This window comes from Colletes latitarsis, chromosome 9, assembly GCF_051014445.1.
Source record: "Colletes latitarsis isolate SP2378_abdomen chromosome 9, iyColLati1, whole genome shotgun sequence".
Taxonomy (NCBI): Eukaryota; Metazoa; Arthropoda; class Insecta; order Hymenoptera; family Colletidae; genus Colletes; species Colletes latitarsis.
In genome coordinates, this window is record NC_135142.1 from 22182358 (window position 1) to 22201203 (window position 18846).

General features: G+C 41.5%; 1 protein-coding gene across 1 annotated transcript in view; it reads right to left on the minus strand.

Moving 5' to 3' along the window:
• Nucleotides 1-15804, minus strand: part of Ptx1 (pituitary homeobox homolog Ptx1) — a 41076-nt gene extending 25272 nt beyond the window's left edge. Inside the window, exon 1 of the mRNA XM_076773612.1 lies at nt 15516-15804. Coding sequence (XP_076629727.1) covers nt 15516-15804 — 289 coding nt within the window. The remainder of the gene's footprint in view (nt 1-15515) is intronic.
• Between the last annotated feature and the right edge of the window lie 3042 nt (nt 15805-18846).

The window sequence follows — 18846 nt, forward strand, 5'->3', positions numbered from 1 at the left end:
ACCCCTATTCTCGACTACGCGTCGAAGGTGGGGAAAAGTTTCCCTTTCTTTCTTTTTTTTAACGCAGTAGTATACTGGCGTAGATAAATAATCTCCCGAGAGAGAGAGAGAGGGAGAATCAACAGCGTGAAACACGACTTCGTTGTTAGTCGATGACGAAAGTTAGTTTACGACTTAATAATGCTGTTCCTCACGGTTCAGCCATAACGCAAGAGGATACGATTAAGCGAAAATTATAGTTATGAAGTAAATATTCCGAACAGTGAATTTTTATACGAGTTATCGTTTTGTTTTGGGTTACTAATCACCGGTTGAACAAACAACAATTTTATTTTTGAATCTTTCTCTACGGCTCGATATTTTATCTTTGTCATTGGAACAATTGATCCCTTTCGAACATAAACACAGTTTACTTTGATTTTTCATATCGGGTCGTATGAGTGCAGACTTGCACGACAGACTGTATGTCCCAATAAATAGTCTTGGAGTGCGATCGGTATCGACTCTGCTCCGTTTCTTATTTGTTTATGACGCAGAAGTACTAGAAAGCGTATCTAAAATAAAGTTGTCAATCTAGAGAATAGAATTCTCGGAATGTCTACTACAACATAATAAATCTAGAACGCGCTATCGTTCGAATAATTACGAACGCCATTGCGCATCGTGATTAATCGCCGATAACCTCAAGAAAATCGAACAACAGCTCCCCAGATAGTACCTGCATTTTTGCACGATCGTTATTGCGCAATTACGAAGCGTTACTTCCGCGCAAATTGAGTTGATCAATTCAGCGTTATATCTGTCGAGGGCAATGAAAATCTTTTAAAAGAATTATATAGACGACGATAAAGCATTATCATAATCGTTTATTTACCATAAAAATACACTTATATATAACGCGTAGGTAATAGGTAAAATCATTCTCAATAGGCTACGAAAGTTTGTTTTGTATATAATTCATGCAAAAATAAGGTAGTAAAAGATTCTTTTAATACAAAATAATGCAATCTACTTGTATACGAAAAAACTTCGAATAACGAAATTTCCATGGAAGAGTCCTACGAGTTTCGATGACACTGGAATTAAGAAGCTGACGAACGGACGTCGCGGTCGAGGAATAAACGTTCGTTGGTTAGCCAAAATGTTCGTCCAATGAGTTAGTAAAAATAAAGTCTCGTTTATATTTGAACGAGCTTGGTAATTCCGTGTAGCGGGCCGATTTCCCCGATAATGCTGGCCTTAAATAAACCGCGCGGAATAGTTTCTTAATCTACGATGAGCAAACAGATCGGTTACCTATTTGGTCGGCTGACCGGAGAACACGTGTAAAGAGCTACGAATGGCCATACGAGGATAAGCTGCCACCCTGGAGGAGGGTGGCCGGAGCGGTTTGTTTGTCAGGGCAGTCCCCGAGGAAAAGCGAACGCGTCGCAGTGATGTCGCGTTATCGTCGATGCCTCCTAGGCAAACATCTGAACACGGAACATGGACTCCGTGCAATTTATCACGATCCACGTAACTTAACAACTATGCTGGAGAACTCGAGAGAATGTCCAGTGGAAGTTTAAGCTAACACGCCTTGGCCCGTGAAGGAAGCTTTCTTCGAAACAATCAACGTTTAATAAAGTATAGATCATGAAATAAACACTGCAGACTTCGTTCTTATATCGTAATTCCTATTGTGGGAAACTTGACAAAACGAAATAAATTTAAATGACCAGTAATTGAAAATGTACCCCTTGTAAAAATTTCTCATTGAATAGTAAGGTAGAAAAAGTATATTTTAGTAAATTTTTAGTGCATCATATTCTTATTTCTCAGATAAAATTGTCTTTTAATTTAAAAATCGTTGCTTATTGCCAATAAACATTTTCACAGTGCATGGTTGATGCACAGAGTTCGACGTTCATCTCTCATCCTATTTTTGAAAATAGGACGCGATCGGCATTACCGATTTCAGAGATTCCTTTCGAAAGATTTCGAAATATGGTTGGGAATATTTCGAGTTCTGAGAAACGCTGAAAATATTGGAATCGGTCGAAGAAAAGTTCGTGTTTACTTTCTCAGTTCGTGGACACGGTTTCATCTTCGAGTTCCTAAAATAATAAACTACAGCATGGTAAATACTAAGCAGTCTTCGACGCAATTGCTTCATTGGCTTCTGTTCTTCGCGTACGATCGTAAATATCCCGGTGATCCCGTAAATATCGGATAACCCGGGAATCTCGTTATTGACGAACGACATAATGTTTCGGTGGCTACTAAAAATGTATCGTTCGTTGCTTGTTTGATAAAACCGGCGAACGCTGCTGGAACTTCCTCGTTCCGACGCGTGTGTATTATTTCAAGATTAGAGTTAATCTTATAATCTACATCCTGATCCGACACACGCTATTTAAGCGACCTACTCAACCAGTGAAATTTATAGACCGCCATTTCTCACGTTTCAATATCTTGCTCCACGCCGCGCTAAGGCGATCCTTTCCGCGTAAGGCTCTCTTCTCTGCAAAACTCCATCATTTTATAGAAAAACGCATACAAATATTGAAATCTACGATTGATCGAAAAAATACCATGAAAATTAATTAATGGAGAAAAACGCTTAACCCTTTGACTGCCAGACGACTGCACGAAACAGAAACTTTATTTTTAGATAATTGGAAACTAGCATATCCACAATTTGTTATACAATTTATTTTTACTGCCCTCTTAAAATTCGAGAGTCCTATTCTAGATTTATTTTCTTCAACATCCAATTTTGAGAAATTTTTTATTTCATAAATAAAACGACATTCTCAAGATACTTTTGACGAAATTTTTAAACGCTATTTGTGCAAGAAATCGTTAAAAACGTCTAGAAATAATCGTTTAGAGCGTGTATGGCACTCGAAGACAAAGGGCTGCTGTTATGAAGCTTTCCTATTTTGTACGATATAACCTCGAATGTAGTTCCCACGAGATCCCCTGCAGAGTTCTCAGAGGCTTAAGATGTCGTATCGTTTGACGGTTGTAGTGTTCGCTACTACGGATTCGTGGCAGAGTTACACGATACGAGAAAGCGGAAGATCCTCGAAAGGCGGAATATGGCCAAGAACAACCCCACCCTTTCCTGTCAAACATTCGACACCCACGGTGGTCAGCGGTTCAAAGATATTTCACGTACTTCGTTTATCAAGAAAATCGCGTATCGATCTCCGATTCTCGCGAATTCCAACATACGGTCACACGAGTATTTACACCCTTCGAATATCGACCTCAAACAATTGTTATTTTTTCAGGATACAATTTACATAAAGTCTTTTAATCGCAAAACTAAAAATATCTTAATTTATTTTACACCCGAAAAAAAAAATTCGTGATAGATCGTACGAAGCGTTCAAACGCTAAATTATTCAAATTGTCCCAGCTTTACTGTGCGCTAGAAAATTCCACTAACCTTCGGGATAATAAATATTTATCGGTCTCGCTGGATCCTAACGTCCCGAGGACCGAGTCTATCGCGCACGAAAGAGATTCAAATCGATCCCCGCCGATATCCTTCGCAAACGAAAAGACAAAACTCTCACGCAGGTATTCGGTAGATCTTTCCCATAGCCTTCGACCGAGTCGTGGCCGTTTCTCGGGGTCGAAATTTTCCGTCGCCCCGTTTCCGGGAAGGAGAAAACTGGAGGCTGGAGAGTTCGTGACACCGCTGCGCCCTGTTTCGCGGCGAGGTGTCCCGTTGCAGGGGTTCGCACGTGTTTTCACACGGAAAAAGTATCGCCGTTTCGGACGGGGAACGCGGGACGAAAAGGTGGAGAAGAAATAAAGAAAGGGGAGAGGCAAGGGATGGTAACTAGAGGGCCGACGAGACAGGTTGTAACTCACAAATTTATTACTTTACCCCGCGAGCTTCGAGTTATTTTATGCCAAAGACAAACCGACCGCGTCCAAACCGAGGGGGAGACGACGAAACGAATATCTCAGCTGCTTCGTCGCGTTTTTACGCCCGCGGGATATATTAGTGGACCGCTAATCCGCACGGATTTTACGGGGCGGCTGTGCATGCGACGTCGACGGAGAAGACGACTCACGGGCGAGGCGAACGCCTCTTTTTTCGGTCGTCGACGCATAACTCCGCCATTTGTTGCTAAACGTTTTCGAAATTCGCTCCTACGTACAGTGGAACCTCGATTCGTCGGGATCGAGGCTGTCCGGATGATCGAGGCCTCGAGGGAGAAGCTTAAAATTCACTTCGTATACAAAATAACGAATTCCACATTTATATTTAAAATTATCCAGCTATCCTCGCAGTATATTTTATTATAAAATTGTAAGAGTTTTGCTTAGCAAATTGAGACACTGGAAAAACCATTCATTAGTGATTTTGTTAAATGTCTTTTGACTTGGACTTGGTCTAGGATTACTTGTATTTTTATTCTACTTTTTTTCAATTACTAATGTTCGATTACATACGTTTTTGTATTTTTGCACCGCGAAATAATGTTTTATGTTTCGCCGTACCGAGTCGATAATCGTCAAGCAATGAGAAGATAATGCTCGAGCATGAATAAAATAACACGTGTTGTAAAAATTGTGGGTGTTTAGTGGACCGTGTCGTGATGTAACACAACAATGAAGAGGGTTATACAAGGGTCGTTGAAATGTCCGTATCGTGCAGCTGCGAGGTCCTTCGAAAGTCGCACGAAATTAGTCATTCGTAGAAAATTCTTGCACTTGTCTCCGAGCAAGACCTTTATGAATACTATGGATTAATAATACAAAATTTTGCTGATCAAATATGAATTTTACCAATGACTAAAACAAATTTTTGAGAAAAATAACAAGTGGCAGGTGGAGAAATTATTCGACGAAAAAAAAAGTTTCAAATCGTTCTGGAAAAATTATTTTCGGTTGCGGGTGTCAATTACAATCATTTTTGGTGAATAGACATACCCCCGAAATCCTACGCAGTTTCGAGAAAAAAATTCCTTACCGAAAATATGATGTGAGGCCAGAAATGTGTCCCCGAAATTTCGTGAATATCTTTAAAACGTCATAACTTTTGAACGGATTGGACGATTTTAACATTTCAAAAAGCAAACTACGCGTATTTTATAAGACTACTATTTTGTAATTTTATAAGAAATTCTACTTTTCTTTAAAACTACTTATTCATTTAATTTAATATTTAATTTACTTACGATTGATTCAGAATACTAAGTTGTAAATGTAGTCGCCCACGTCGAAGGTTGAACACTGTTTTTATAACTCTTCTGCATCGCGAATAACATCGTCGTAACGCTTGCCGTGTTTCCGTATAGCAAAAGGATCGTATAGTGACTACGTACCATTTTGAACTCTCGCGAAAGGAACGAAGACGCGTACTAAATTCGATGGTAATCACAATACTGCCAAATAGTGACTGAGAGACCAAAGAACCCCCACCCTTGGAAAGGCTGAATACGGCTACGAACCAACGAAAGATGTACGTGACTTGGAACGCAAGCAGTGACGGAGAAATGTTGTCAACAATTAATACTACAAAGAAGGTTTACTACTGAAGGTTATCGTCGAGTCTCGTCTCAGATCTTTCAACGACCAATCAACAAAACTAAAATATATCTGTTTGACAGAGAAGGAAAAAGTTTATATCATCGACACTTGGACTTGTAATTGAATAAAATATCATCACGAAATAAATCAAATATGGATTGTTTCTTTTAGTTGATTGCAATTTCTGTTTTATTATTAAATATTTCAAATTATTGAACATAAAGTACATTTTATACAGAGTGTTCGGCCATCCCTGGGAAAAATTTTATTGGGGGATTCTAAAGGCCAAAATAAGACGAAAATCAAGAATATCAATTTGTTGATGGAGGCTTCGTTAAATAGTTATTAACAATTAAATTCAAAAATTTCAAATCGTTCTGAAAAAATTATTTTCGGTTGCGGGGGTCAATTACAAACATTTTTGGTGAATAGATATACCCCCGAAATCCTATCCACTTTCGAGAAAAAAATTCGAGTAGGTACTGAAATTTTTAGACGAAATTAAAAAATTTCAAATCATATTAAAAAAATTATATTTAGTTACAGGAGGCAATTACAATCATTTTTGGTCATTATACATACCCCGGAAATCCTACGCATTTTCGAGAAAAAAATTCGTTACCGAAAATCTAATTTCTGGCCAGAAATATCTGCCCGAATTTTCACGCGAATCTTTAAAACGTCATAACTTCTGAACGGATTGGACGATTTTAACGTTCAAAAAGGCAAACTACGCGTATTTTGATGGAGAATATGTACAAATCGCAAAAATATTCGAAAAGTTGGTCCATGACCCCGCAAAATGAGAAAAACCCCATAAAAATGGTCCAATTTTCAAACAGCCATAACTCCTACAATTGTGAATATATTTCAATGAAACTTTTTTCTGAAGTAGAGCTCATGGATACCTACAAAAAGGTATTAGACAACTTTTCTGTAGGGCGTCAAACAAAATTACTAAAAATAAAAAACGAATTTTGAAGAAAAATCGACAGGGGTAGGTGCCTAAATTTTTCGACGAAAAAAAAAAATTTCAAATCGTCCTGGAAAAATTATTTTCGGTTGCGGGGGTTAATTACAATCATTTTTGGTGAATAGACATACCCCCGAAATCTTGCACATTTTCGAGAAAAAAATTCAATACGGTCGGAACTTTAAACGTTAATAAGTGTTTAACGAAGCCTCCATCAACAAATTAGTATTCTTGATTTTCGTCTTATTTTGGCTTCTAGAATCCCCCATTAAAATTTTTCCCAGGGTTGACCGAACACCCTGTATGTAGATATATTTCAATTATCCGGCATTGTCCCAGTCTTGAGTATACCGGATAATTGAAATTTTACTGTATACTGTTCGATTTTATGTAATTTTTCTTACGCGTGTAGGTACTTATATTTTTAGTACATTCCCCTGAAGAGGTTCTACGATGAATACCCAGTTATTCAATTTTTAAACCTTTTCTTTGTTACATTACTCTTTTCGATTCTGTGTTCACTGACAGTCTCGCCATTTTGTCGGTTGAACCATTTAATTTCGAGCATTACATTTTTACCGCGAATTTGTATTATTACGTATTATTTCTAGCATCACAAGTATCCTAAATTGCAAATACAATAAACGATGACTCAAAGAGAATCCGGACTCGATAATTATAACAACTATAACCGTTACTACAATGCATATTTTCAGGAAAATATGTGTTCCCGTTAACAGTCCACATGTTTTGCTCTATTTTATATTATTCTTCGTTGGAAGTAGCCTCTGTAAGACACGATCATCCACGAAGAATATAATTCTGATCGAGATAAAGTTCAAATTTACCACTATCCAAATAATTATGTACTGCTAGAGACGAAGTAGAGAATGACTGCTTTGTTTTCCCTAGCCTTCGCGAGTACCGTTTAACGTCCACCGTTGTTCAAACGATTAGATGAATATGTTAGGAAAGAAAATATTACCGTAATAATAAATCTCACCGGCGGGAAATGTCTGTCCTCGCCAAATATCTCTTGATCGATGTCGCGGATATTGGTACAGGCTTTATTACCGCGCGAGTAAAATTTCCGGGTAATGAAAGCAGGTCCGAAATAACGCTCCATCGATAATTTTATATCGGAGATTACAGAGTGCAGTGGCGCGGATTATAATCCCACGGGTTTTACAACTTTGATAGATTGAATTCGTCAGGATTTCAATTTGTCGAAGAATTTGAGAAAGGACCCCTCCCTGTGTTCAGACTGTCTGATACATCGCATTTCCTTCCACTCGATTCCATGTTAGTCATTTTATTAAATTCATAATAATGTCCACAGTTTATAGACAGTTATGAGAATATTTTAATATCAAAAAACTATATACAATGGATCGCGGAAGTACTCGAGCGTTATTGATAAGCAATAAGAATAAATTCGTTAGACTCAAGTTCTAAAAGTAATATTGCTACTATGAGACACAAGTATCATTATATATACAATATTTGAAGCGAATCTGATAATATTTATGGAAGAATATGTCCTCAAACAGGATCACAAAAATAAAGGAATAATTAAACAAAAAATTGACTACCAAAAATTAGTTAATAGTAGCAGTACCAGTTGCTGATATTACAAATCTAGTTTCTTAACATTCTATAAATTGGGTTTTCGTTTTCCATTATTTCTCAGCAGTTCTTCAGTAATATTATCAATATTCTTGCCATCTTTCTACAAAAATAAGACACTGTAATACGAGTGTCTCGTTTGTGGGTTCCCTTGAGCTTGTACCTACAGTTTATTTACACCCACTAGAATTCCTGAGCATCGATACGGTAATTTATACTACCCCGCCTCTCGTGTGACATCGAAGTGTTTCCCCAAGATATTGACCGCACGCATTTCCTGTATCCGGGCCTCCCCGGGTCAGGACACGCCTGGTGAAACCCAAAGTGCGTCACGTAGTGGGCGACTGCTTCATCGAAGCGATTCTCCAGTGACGGACGAGCGCAGCCGTGCTGCCGATAATTGCTAAACCGTCCCAACCCCCGACGAGGAAAAACGTCGGGGGTTGAAGTACGACAGCTCGTCGAGAGCACCTGTGAGCTCAGCCTGTTCACGATCACCGGGAGTCGCAGTCTGCTGCTCGGTCTCCGCTCCTAATCTCGTAATCCTTGGCTTCCTTAGGAAGTCGTTTATTAGTCAACCATGCTGGGCGATACGCGTCACTGGGACAACGACCAAGACGAGTATACTTCGCGCGGATGCCTCAAAGTCTGGCTCCGTTTATAAATATTCGGAAACGCTCGATCGATGATATTTTTGGTCCGAGCCCTGTCAAAAGGGAATCTCTTCTTCCAGAGCAACGGGTGCTCGATCATCGTGCCCGCGAACCTCACCAACGTTTACAGAGAAAATATTTCAAATCCTTCGCGATTCGAACAAAAGAATATTTAACCTTAAAATAAAATACTATTTTAAAGAATCTTTTTCAACGAATAAAACGTTTTAGTTTTGGAAGTACGTACGATCTAAACCTATTTATTTGCTATTTACGAATTAAAACAGTATTTTTACCTGCAACAACAAAGGTTATATTGATAAGGTAATAATTGTGGCAATCTTTTCCTTATAAAAAATTCATAATTTTTATTTTTAAGAAGCAGTTGTACGAAAATTTTTCGTTTACTTGTAGGAAGAAGTTGTCGATATGCAAGTGTCAAGGCAAATAGCACGTTCGTTTAACAATTCCACGGATAGGTTTCGGTAGCGCTCGTCGAGCAATTTGTTTAGTTTCAACTTGACAGAAGGGCGAGCACATGGAACCGATAAGTAATCTGAGACGCAGTGTATCTTTCTAGTTTAACACGCGTGTCACAACCGTTTCGGGAAAATCTTCGGATAGAATGTCCTACGAGTTTTTCGAACGGCTTGGCGCTACCTAGGAAACCCCCTGCGGTCACTATAACAATTAATTAGGATATAACCGGGTGTCCCCGTGTCTTCGAAACACGACACATGTCCACGACGGTGTTAGGCTGTTTTTACGACCGTCTTTACGATACATTTTTCTTTTTTATCGTCATTTAAAGTTACAAATTTATTTTACCCTATTCTGAACACTAAACAGGTAACAGAATTGTACAAAAATGATTCCAGATTCAAAGATAAATCCAAATTTCGAAATATCATTTTCTTTTGCAATCTGTTCTTAAGATTGTTCAAATACCAGGGCTCGAATGTGAAAAGATAATAGTAAGAAAATAATAATTTCGATCAGAAATCGGTAGTTTTACACTGCGAGCGCAAACATGGTAGACGTTTGTAGCAAGACCATTAACTTATTCGCATCTTATCAATGTTCGTCCAATAATGAAGGTAACCAATCACAGCATATCTTCACTACCTATGGTCACTGCACAACTTATTCCCCCCTCCAAATTTGCTCGTTACTAAGTGACCATCCCTTCCACTTTCCAGTTTACAATACCCGAGGCTCTCGTGCAATAATTGAGGTTGCAATAATCGAGATTCTACCGTACTATTAATTTCAAAACACATATGGCACTCCGTGTTCATTTGGTTAACACGTTGACTGTCGGATCAAAGAGTTCTATGAGGTTAACCTATTGTTTGCAGACAATTGGAATCTACTTAATCTAGCGTTCCTCGTAGCACCTATTTTTATAAGTTCATCAAAATTCACGAGTACTATCCAGATTTATCTTTTTTAATTTCTCACATTGGGAATTACTTTTTATTATATAACTTGATGAAGTTAATTTTGATTATGTAGCTTGAATGTTGATAGTTTCCAATGGTCTGGAAACAAAAGACTGACCTTATAGAACATTTCAATAATAAAATTCTTTTTCCTATACAAAAATATGAAAAAGTCGGTTTGGAAAGAACCTGCTGTATTTTGAAACACTTCTAAAATTACACTTCGGGGAGTAGCAAACTTTCGCGACGGTCGCATGGTTTCCTTTCGTTCGGGAGCCCCGGTTCTCACACATCGGCACGCACAGAAATTTTCTCGACGGAACGACCCTCGACACCGACCCAGCCCACTTCAATCGAAACCCACTGAGTACACAAACCTCGTTCCTGAGGTAGACGGGGTCCTACCTTGCCGCGGCAGCTGAGATAATGGGAAGGAAATCAGTTCATTTCTATGTTGATCCTACGGGCTTGGTTCCTGTCGCGCTTAGAAGACCGCCACGATTGCCTCGGTGATCGAGAAAATCGAGCCGGAAAATCGACTTGATGGCTCGGCTCATCGAGCAACTTAACTAGCTCCGGCAAGTCTATAATATTCCTACTACGCGTGGAAAAAGGTACGCCATTAGAAAATTGCCAATCTATCGAGGTATCTTTAACGCTTTTCAAAAATTTTTACCCCTTGAAATTCCTTTCATTTATTTAGTTTTTTTAAATTCGCTTTCAAGAATGTATGTGTAAGAGTTCGTACTCCTAAACGTAACGAAATTATAGACCGATACTTTTGAAAGTTATTAAATTTTGGAGCGTAAACACAAAACGATAATGAATTCTTTTTGCAAACAAGAATTTTGGTAATAAATTTTAATAAATTCACCGCGTCGAGCAACCGTGTATTCCATTACGATGAGTTTTAACTTTGATTCGTCACTGAATGCAAACGTCACGTGGCTCGAACAATGACAAATGTGGCGACCATGACGATTCCAATTGCTCAGCGCGCGTTAGGATTTATATGGCGAAAGATCGGAGCTGAAAGGACCCCGATGCGTCTTATTCCGATGCAGTGATCCGAAAGATCGCGCGTCTAAATGCCAATGAGTCTGCGGCCTAGAAGAGTTTCATTGCGGCGTCCCTGGGGAAGACCTAGCGGCTAGCCGAGCAATTTGTCAACACCATTAGACGAAGGCAACAAGGGTTGACTTTGGCGCATCTGCCAGACTCGATCGCAGAGACCGCGCTATAATAAAGGGGTAGTTAATGACTACGGAGGGGGGCAGGATCGAAAAGCCAGAGCAGCCCGTATGCCACCCTGTTGACAAAATATTGGGATATTGGCGTTGGTCGAAAGGGATAACAGATTCTCCGAAGGGTTCGTTTTTCCTCGAAATCGAACCCGGATTTGGACGCTGGACAAACCGTGCTAATAACACCTTGCACCGATAGAGCATTGTCACCCAGTGATGCAGCCAGAAATTTGGGGGCACAAATAAAAATTAACGAAATCGAATAGTGTCACAAGATTTAGAGAAAGTATTTAATATTGCCCTTTTTGAATACAAACTTACTAAAAATTTCTCGATATATTTATTCCTAAAGGAAAAATCGTGCCCTGAAAGTGTTACTGTTTGTAGTCGAACACCCCTGGCCCACTAAAATCAGTGACTCGATATCGTTTATTAATCACACGCGAGAATCAACGAGTTTCTACTTTTCTGAAAGTAAATGAAGATTATTCTGGAGGAACGTCTTACAGTCGTTAAACAGAACATCCGGGTAGCTGGTGTCGGTCGACGCAAATCCCAATTCACTTAACCGATCAACGCGGCCCGGCGCACCGAATTCGAGTCGAATTAATCGGATGAGCCCAGGCACGAGGAGGGGGGTGGTGGTACGATTGGGTGAACGCGTAACGGAGAAAAGTCCGCGATTTTCGTAAAGAGCGGAACCGAAGTACCTGCGGCGTGGAAGTGGGAGCTACTGGCTCCGGGACTGAAACTGAAACGGGGATAGGTGGGATGCCATTGGAATAAGATCGGGTTTAGCCGCAGTGTCGGGTTCGAGCCCCGGATAAGTCTGCCTTATCCCGATAAGCCGGTGAGTTAATGAATCACAAAACAGGTGGTGGCGCCACTGAGAGATCGTCTTCGTCCTCGACTTCGCTGTACGTGCAGCTGAATTCTTCCACGGTCGATGAAATAAACGGCTCTCTCTTTATTCGTTTTTTTCTTTTTTTTTTTTTTTTTTTTTTACCGCGTAGCACCGACGACTGATACCGGAATTTGGCTTCAATGTTTGTTCACGCACTCGTTGTCTCGTTCTTTATCTCGGGGCCGACGCATCGCTCGCCCCGTTAACGGTGTGTTTTACTCTTAAATGACAAAATCGGGTCGCGACGGACTAATGGTGCCACGGGAGACGATAAGCGCCAAACTTCCACTGGAATTTTCTGATTCGTCGTTTAAATATTTTTATTTATCGTGCTTGTTGATATTTAATGGCGCGGTAGAGAAAGTTTGGCGAGTTTATCAGAACTCGAGATCGGCACTGATGGTGTTTAATATCTTACAATCGTACAAAAGTACGTTTAAATAATTTACAATGTCTATTAATCGACGTTGCATTATGAAGAAAAGGTTATTGCAGTACAAATTCTGAATTTTCTCACGCGTTTAAAAAACTCTGACTACCAAGATAACTATGATAGGTGAGCTACATAGCTCATGAAATACTATTTTTTAAACATTGTACCCTTACACCTCTCCACGTAGAATAGTCCAAAGAATTGATACGAGCAAAAGAAAAATATGCAAAATTGACAATAATATTTTCCAATAAGTATTCGTGTTACTATGTTATCGTTTAGGTTACATTTAAAGCAAAAATCCGTTACTTTCGTTGCACTTAACATAGAATTAGTTTGCTCGGTTAATATTTAAAATCATTAATCGTCGATTTCTCCGAGAAGAATATTTCAACAGCCGCTCAATTAAACGAGAAGAAAATGCGCTAATACGGTCAGCCGAACGAGAGAGTCGCTCGATTTATCGAATAGTTTTAATCCGTTTTCGGTGGTAGCTAATTCTCCGATCGCATTAACACGGAACGAGTCCGAAATTTTATTCGTCATGTCGTATCAGAGCTGGAATAACACGATGGGCGCGGTGCTTATCAAAGCTATTCGTACTAATGTTTTATCTGTACACGGCTGGCACCTGACAAGCACCGACGTACTATGTTGCTTCATCGCACGAAAATGTTCACTGATATTGCAACAAAAATGTCATGCAGCGTTTATATCGAGCGCCGTTAATTTATTTCAAAATACATCGACGTCGAACGAATCGCGCGCAAGAATCGAGAATTTAATTTTCGATACCCTATTAATTCGAATCGAAATTGAAATTTATTGCATCTTTCGGACGTATTCAGACTTGGAAAATTAACAAGATCTTAACGAAAGTAGAAGATAACGCAGCTGAAATTTCTCCAATTCTATCCCAATGATGCATCTATTTTTTATTATTGCGTTACGGTCGAGATTCTGGAATTTTATAGTAGTTGAAAAGGAATATGCAAACAATGGTAAGCGCTTGGAACAAAGCAGAATAGTATCAATTCCGCTTGGCGAGCGTCATGGTTGCAAATTTTCTGCGTCGAGCGATACGAGATTTTCTGAAAAGATGAACGATAACGCGAACGACGCAGTGCACGATTTGGGAACAGGAAGGCGACGTGTATTTGTCGCTGGAATGAACGAAATCGATGATATCGCAAATAACAAAATCACATGAATTGACAAGCTCGTACAAGCGATTATCGCGATACCGTGGATACGCGACGAAGGAAAAAGCAACGAGCCTCCTATCGACTCTCGATCGAGACACAAAAGAAAGCAATTATACTTGTGTCACCTTTCCTGACACTCGACTTAATCCCAGTCGTCGAATGCCTAGGTTCTTTTCACTGATTTCCATGTTAAACGAAAGCGTGGTTAGGTCTCGACGCTTCGTGTCACAGAATATGAGCGCATACATCGTTTCAAAATTATTTGTTAATAGCACTGGTTCCTGACCTGAAGAAAATTAATTAACATACTGCTAAAATGTAGTTTGAAAATATTTGGCAACATAGATATTCGAGGCTAAGGACTACTTATATTTTCATATTTGTTAATTCAATTTTAACTACAGTTTCGATTGAATTATATTATAAATTAACATATTTACGTTTATGGGAATAAATTACTAAAAATTGATAATCGTCTTTAGACTGAGAATAAACGTTACAAATATACATTTGTTGTTCCTTCTTTGCTCGTGTCGTATACAATGCACTATGTAAAGGTAGAGAAATTTATTTGGAAGTAATGAGCAGTTTGACAGTTAGGGGATTAATGTACAACTAAACCAACGTTTAAACCGAAAGCTGTGTAGTCCTTTTCAGAGTTACAAAGTAAAATACTTCTAAAGTACGAAGTATAATAAGGCTTCAGTGAGACTATATGTTAGTTAAAATAAACATGCGTCAGAAAGTAGTCTTCGAGTATTGGTCGAGATCTAATATAGTAACAGTGAAATAAATATTGTCCTACAATTTTCCATTATAAATCAGAGAATGCAATCATCGACGAACTCCAATTTCTTATTTACGTTTATATGAACTCTGGTAGCAAAAAATTCATTCAATTTTTCTCACAGTATAATTTTAAAAACTCTCAAACTGTATACAGTATTGCACATTGAACTTCTAACCAAATAATTAAGCAAGAGATGCTATTTTCTGGTTTTACAACCTTCACTAACCCGGTTTAACACGGTCACTCCAGCTTGATTCACCGATGACTGCTGTGCACAACGTATACAGTCTGTAATGCACCAATTGCACTCGTAATTACGACCACGTAAAGAGATTTACAGTTTCCTATGTCAGTTTTCGGCGTTAGAATTCGTACGATTCTATAAGACCGAGTATCGAAGTTCACGGATTCTATTGCTCGATATAAAAACGTATTAACCCTCTATTGCACGAGCGTTATCTTTCGAAAAACGAATTACTGCGTCTGTAACAAAAGATTGTGATTGAATCCAGTAAAATGTCCTCCTCGAGCTTATAGGAACGAGTTAATATTCGACGTAAACAATAAGTTACTATTAAACATTGCGATCTAGTAAACCGTACTCCTCTGCGGGGATTGTTTTCATGAGGCTCCCGATCGGTTATGCAATAGAGGGTTAAGGATCAAGTAGGAGGGTCGCACGACCCTCGGTGTTGTGACCGACTCACCACGTTTTAGTTTCTCCAGAGGTTCGTGAAGCAGCTGATAACTGGAGTTGTGTAACATGGACGCGTCGTGGTGCGGGTTTCCGTAAAGATTGAGATTTTGCATCGGCGCCTGAATGTGTTCGCCCTGGTGTCCGGCCATGGACCCAGTGGCAGTCGTGTGCTGATGATGCTGGACCGATAGACCGGTTGTCGATCCCGTAACGAGATCCTGAAGGCACAAATCCGCGTTGCCACCACCGCCTCCGCCCCCGGCAAGTTCGAGGCTCCCCCCGCCCCCGCCGCCCCGCTCCATACTATAGAACAACGCGACGCAGGATCAACCACCGGCCCGCGGGAGGCCAAATTACGCGCGAGATCTCGTCGAACGAGACGTCCTTTCGACTGTTCGTTTCACGGTCGCATCCGCCTGTCGCACACCTAATCGCGAACCTAGTCCTTTCCTCGTTAAACGGTGCTCCTCCACTGGCGATGGCCGTCGGCTGGAGTTCGTTCGTCACCGTCGACGAACGAGCATTCGCTTCTTCGCGTCGGAAACTCAACGATCCCGGTTCCTACGTTTCGTCGATCTCGTTTGGCTAACGACACTGGTGATAACGTCTTCGTCATAGGTTCGGTCGGCCAAAATCTCGTCAGAGTCGAAGCCCGATGATCCGACGCGTACCGTCGCTACGCGTTGGCCAGCGATCGACGCGCGGCGTCCTGCGACTCCTCGTAACGCGCTCCGTTTCGTGACGGGGAAGCCGGTGGATCGCGAAGACTGTTTCCATGGATCGGTCTCGATCGTGGTCGCGACTTTACCGCGAATCCGACTGCACCGTCGAAGGATCCCGCGAGACACACGCGTGCTCCAACGCTTCGTTACAAGCTACTGATAAACAATCAGGTAACTGCGGATCGACGACGACTGACGGCGCGTTACGTAAGGATTAAGAGACTGCTAGGCGAATAGTGGGAGATTTAGAATCACCCACGATGGAAAGTAGGTTAAATGGCACTGTGGTCGCGATAGGCAGCACTACGGCTCTCTTCGTATCGAGTACGAAGCACTCTCGATCCCGCGAATTCTCGTTTCGTGGCAACGTCAACGATCACCGGACCTTTCCGGTAACTACGGAACACTTCGAGTCCTCTGGTCGCCGATCTACCGTCACTGCACTTGCTCTCCTCCCATACGTCGATCACAGACAACTTTCGGTGTACATCCCAAGCCTCGAATATCACCACCGAATATACCGCGACACCCGGAATGGCCGACAGCAACGGCCCCGTACGCGACGCTGGTCACTCGAACGCGATGTTTCGTGCGACGGACGACACCAAGGATTTCTCATCCACGCGGTTCACCCCGGCGGCCAGTGTGCACCGGCGTCAAAAGTCACCGCGAGGACCGCGCGACATCGCGATCACCGGTACGTCGATGGTGGACGTGGCGCGACGTCCGCGCTCGATCTTCTTACCTTGACGGCACGCGTCAAGGAACGACGGACAGGCAACGCGGGTGCGAGAGAAAGAGGGACAGACAGAGGAAACGTAAGAAAGGCGTCGGTGGTGCTGCAGGTCGCGGTAGTATAGCCGGTTTTCGTAGTAGATGGAACGTGTAGTGGCCGCGCGTCGGTAGTAGGTGGGTCCGCCAGGCTTAGCCGGTTGAGCCTTTCGGACTGCCTGCCGGCTTAAGTCTCTAAGTCGGTAAGCCGAGCGGATCTAGTGGTCTTGGCTGGTGCACTGGCTGCCTGCTAGCCTGCCTGCCTGCCTTCCTTGCTTGCCGGGCGGCCTGCCTGACTGTCTGACTGCGCCTCTCCCTGGCTCGCTTGCTCTTACTCCCCTCCATCCCGCTTCTTCTCTCTTCAGCTCTCCCACTTTGGTCTCTTGTTATCTCCCTCGACGTCTCTCTCCAGCGCCACGATCGCTCGCCCGTTTCATCCCTCCGTTTCCCCATAGAACCGCGTCCTTTTCCCTCGTACGTACGCTCCCCACTTTTAGCGCGCTCCTATTCGTTCTCTCTCTTTTTCCTCTCTCTTTTACGCTACCCCGTGGTATCTCGCCCTCGTCTCACCCTGTCGTGCGATCTCTCACGCCTGCATCTCCTGCTTCATCCCCAGCACCCCTTCGATTGGACCCCTATTCTACCACTACCAGCTACATCCTCCGTCTTCCTCGAGCGCTGACGCGATCTCTCGCGCTCGCGTCCCCCTTTTCGTCGACGTGCCTCTCCTCGTCCATCCCCACTCCGCGTCCTTCGCCCCCTCCAACGGCGTCGACGTTGCCCCTCCTACGTACACACGGACGCGTCTCTCCCCCTCCAACGTCCCAGAGATCGCACGCACCCTGTGTGTTTCCCCTTTCTTTTTTTTCTCTCTTTCCTCTTTTACTCTCTTCCGTGCTCGGCGAGCTTCGCCCACCTTCTGATTATTGTTTGCTTCTTCTCGTCGACGTTTGTTGCCTTGGTTCCCCCGTGCGTGAGGCTTAATCTTCAACGATGCGTTCCCGTCGCCGTTTCGTTTTTCTTGGAAATGCAAATAGACACCGAGTTTTTTCTTGCGCGGGTCGAATCGTCCCGATACCGAATCCTTTGTCCCGGCCGACACGATTCACGATACATCCGATCGTCCCGCGTTTAATAAATCTTTTTACGCGCGACGATCGTATCGGCCAGTCGTCTCGCGGCGTTGCTCCGTTCGCCGTTTCCGCCATCTTTCTTTATCGCGCGATAAAAATTTTCTATACGGGCTAGAAAATCTTTCGTAAGATATCTACCGCGATTCGAGTCGAGTGCACGCGGTTATCGCTTGTCTTATCTATTGAAGCAAATATCTATCTTCATAGAGCAAGATCGTTTCTCTACTGGGCGTTTCAACCGACGCAGAGGTGTGTCGAGCTTTCGATGCACATTTTGGCAAAATGGTGCTCCGAATGCAAAATCGCAATTCGCGGTACATGGATATTTAGTCGCCCAGCTGCTCGCAAAACTGACGAACTTTATACGCATAAAAATGCATCGCTACACTCTACTTTAACTCTATACTGTATTAAGTAATAATATATTAGCTTTGTACAAAATTTCGGAAGTGGAAAAGTAAGAATTACGTAATTGGTTATTTCTATAATAATATAAAATATGTTAATGAAAATTTTAAAACACACTATTTACCTATATAAAAAATTTTCCCTTGTTTGTTGTTATTTTTTTTACCTGTAAGACAACCAGTTTGATTTCTTCGATTATATAAGCTATGAAATTTATATTTATAACAGAAAGTCTAGGGAAAGTTTAACCACGTGTTTTTAATTGTTATTATTATAGGTGAGAAAAATTTTATATATTTTATATTGGAAA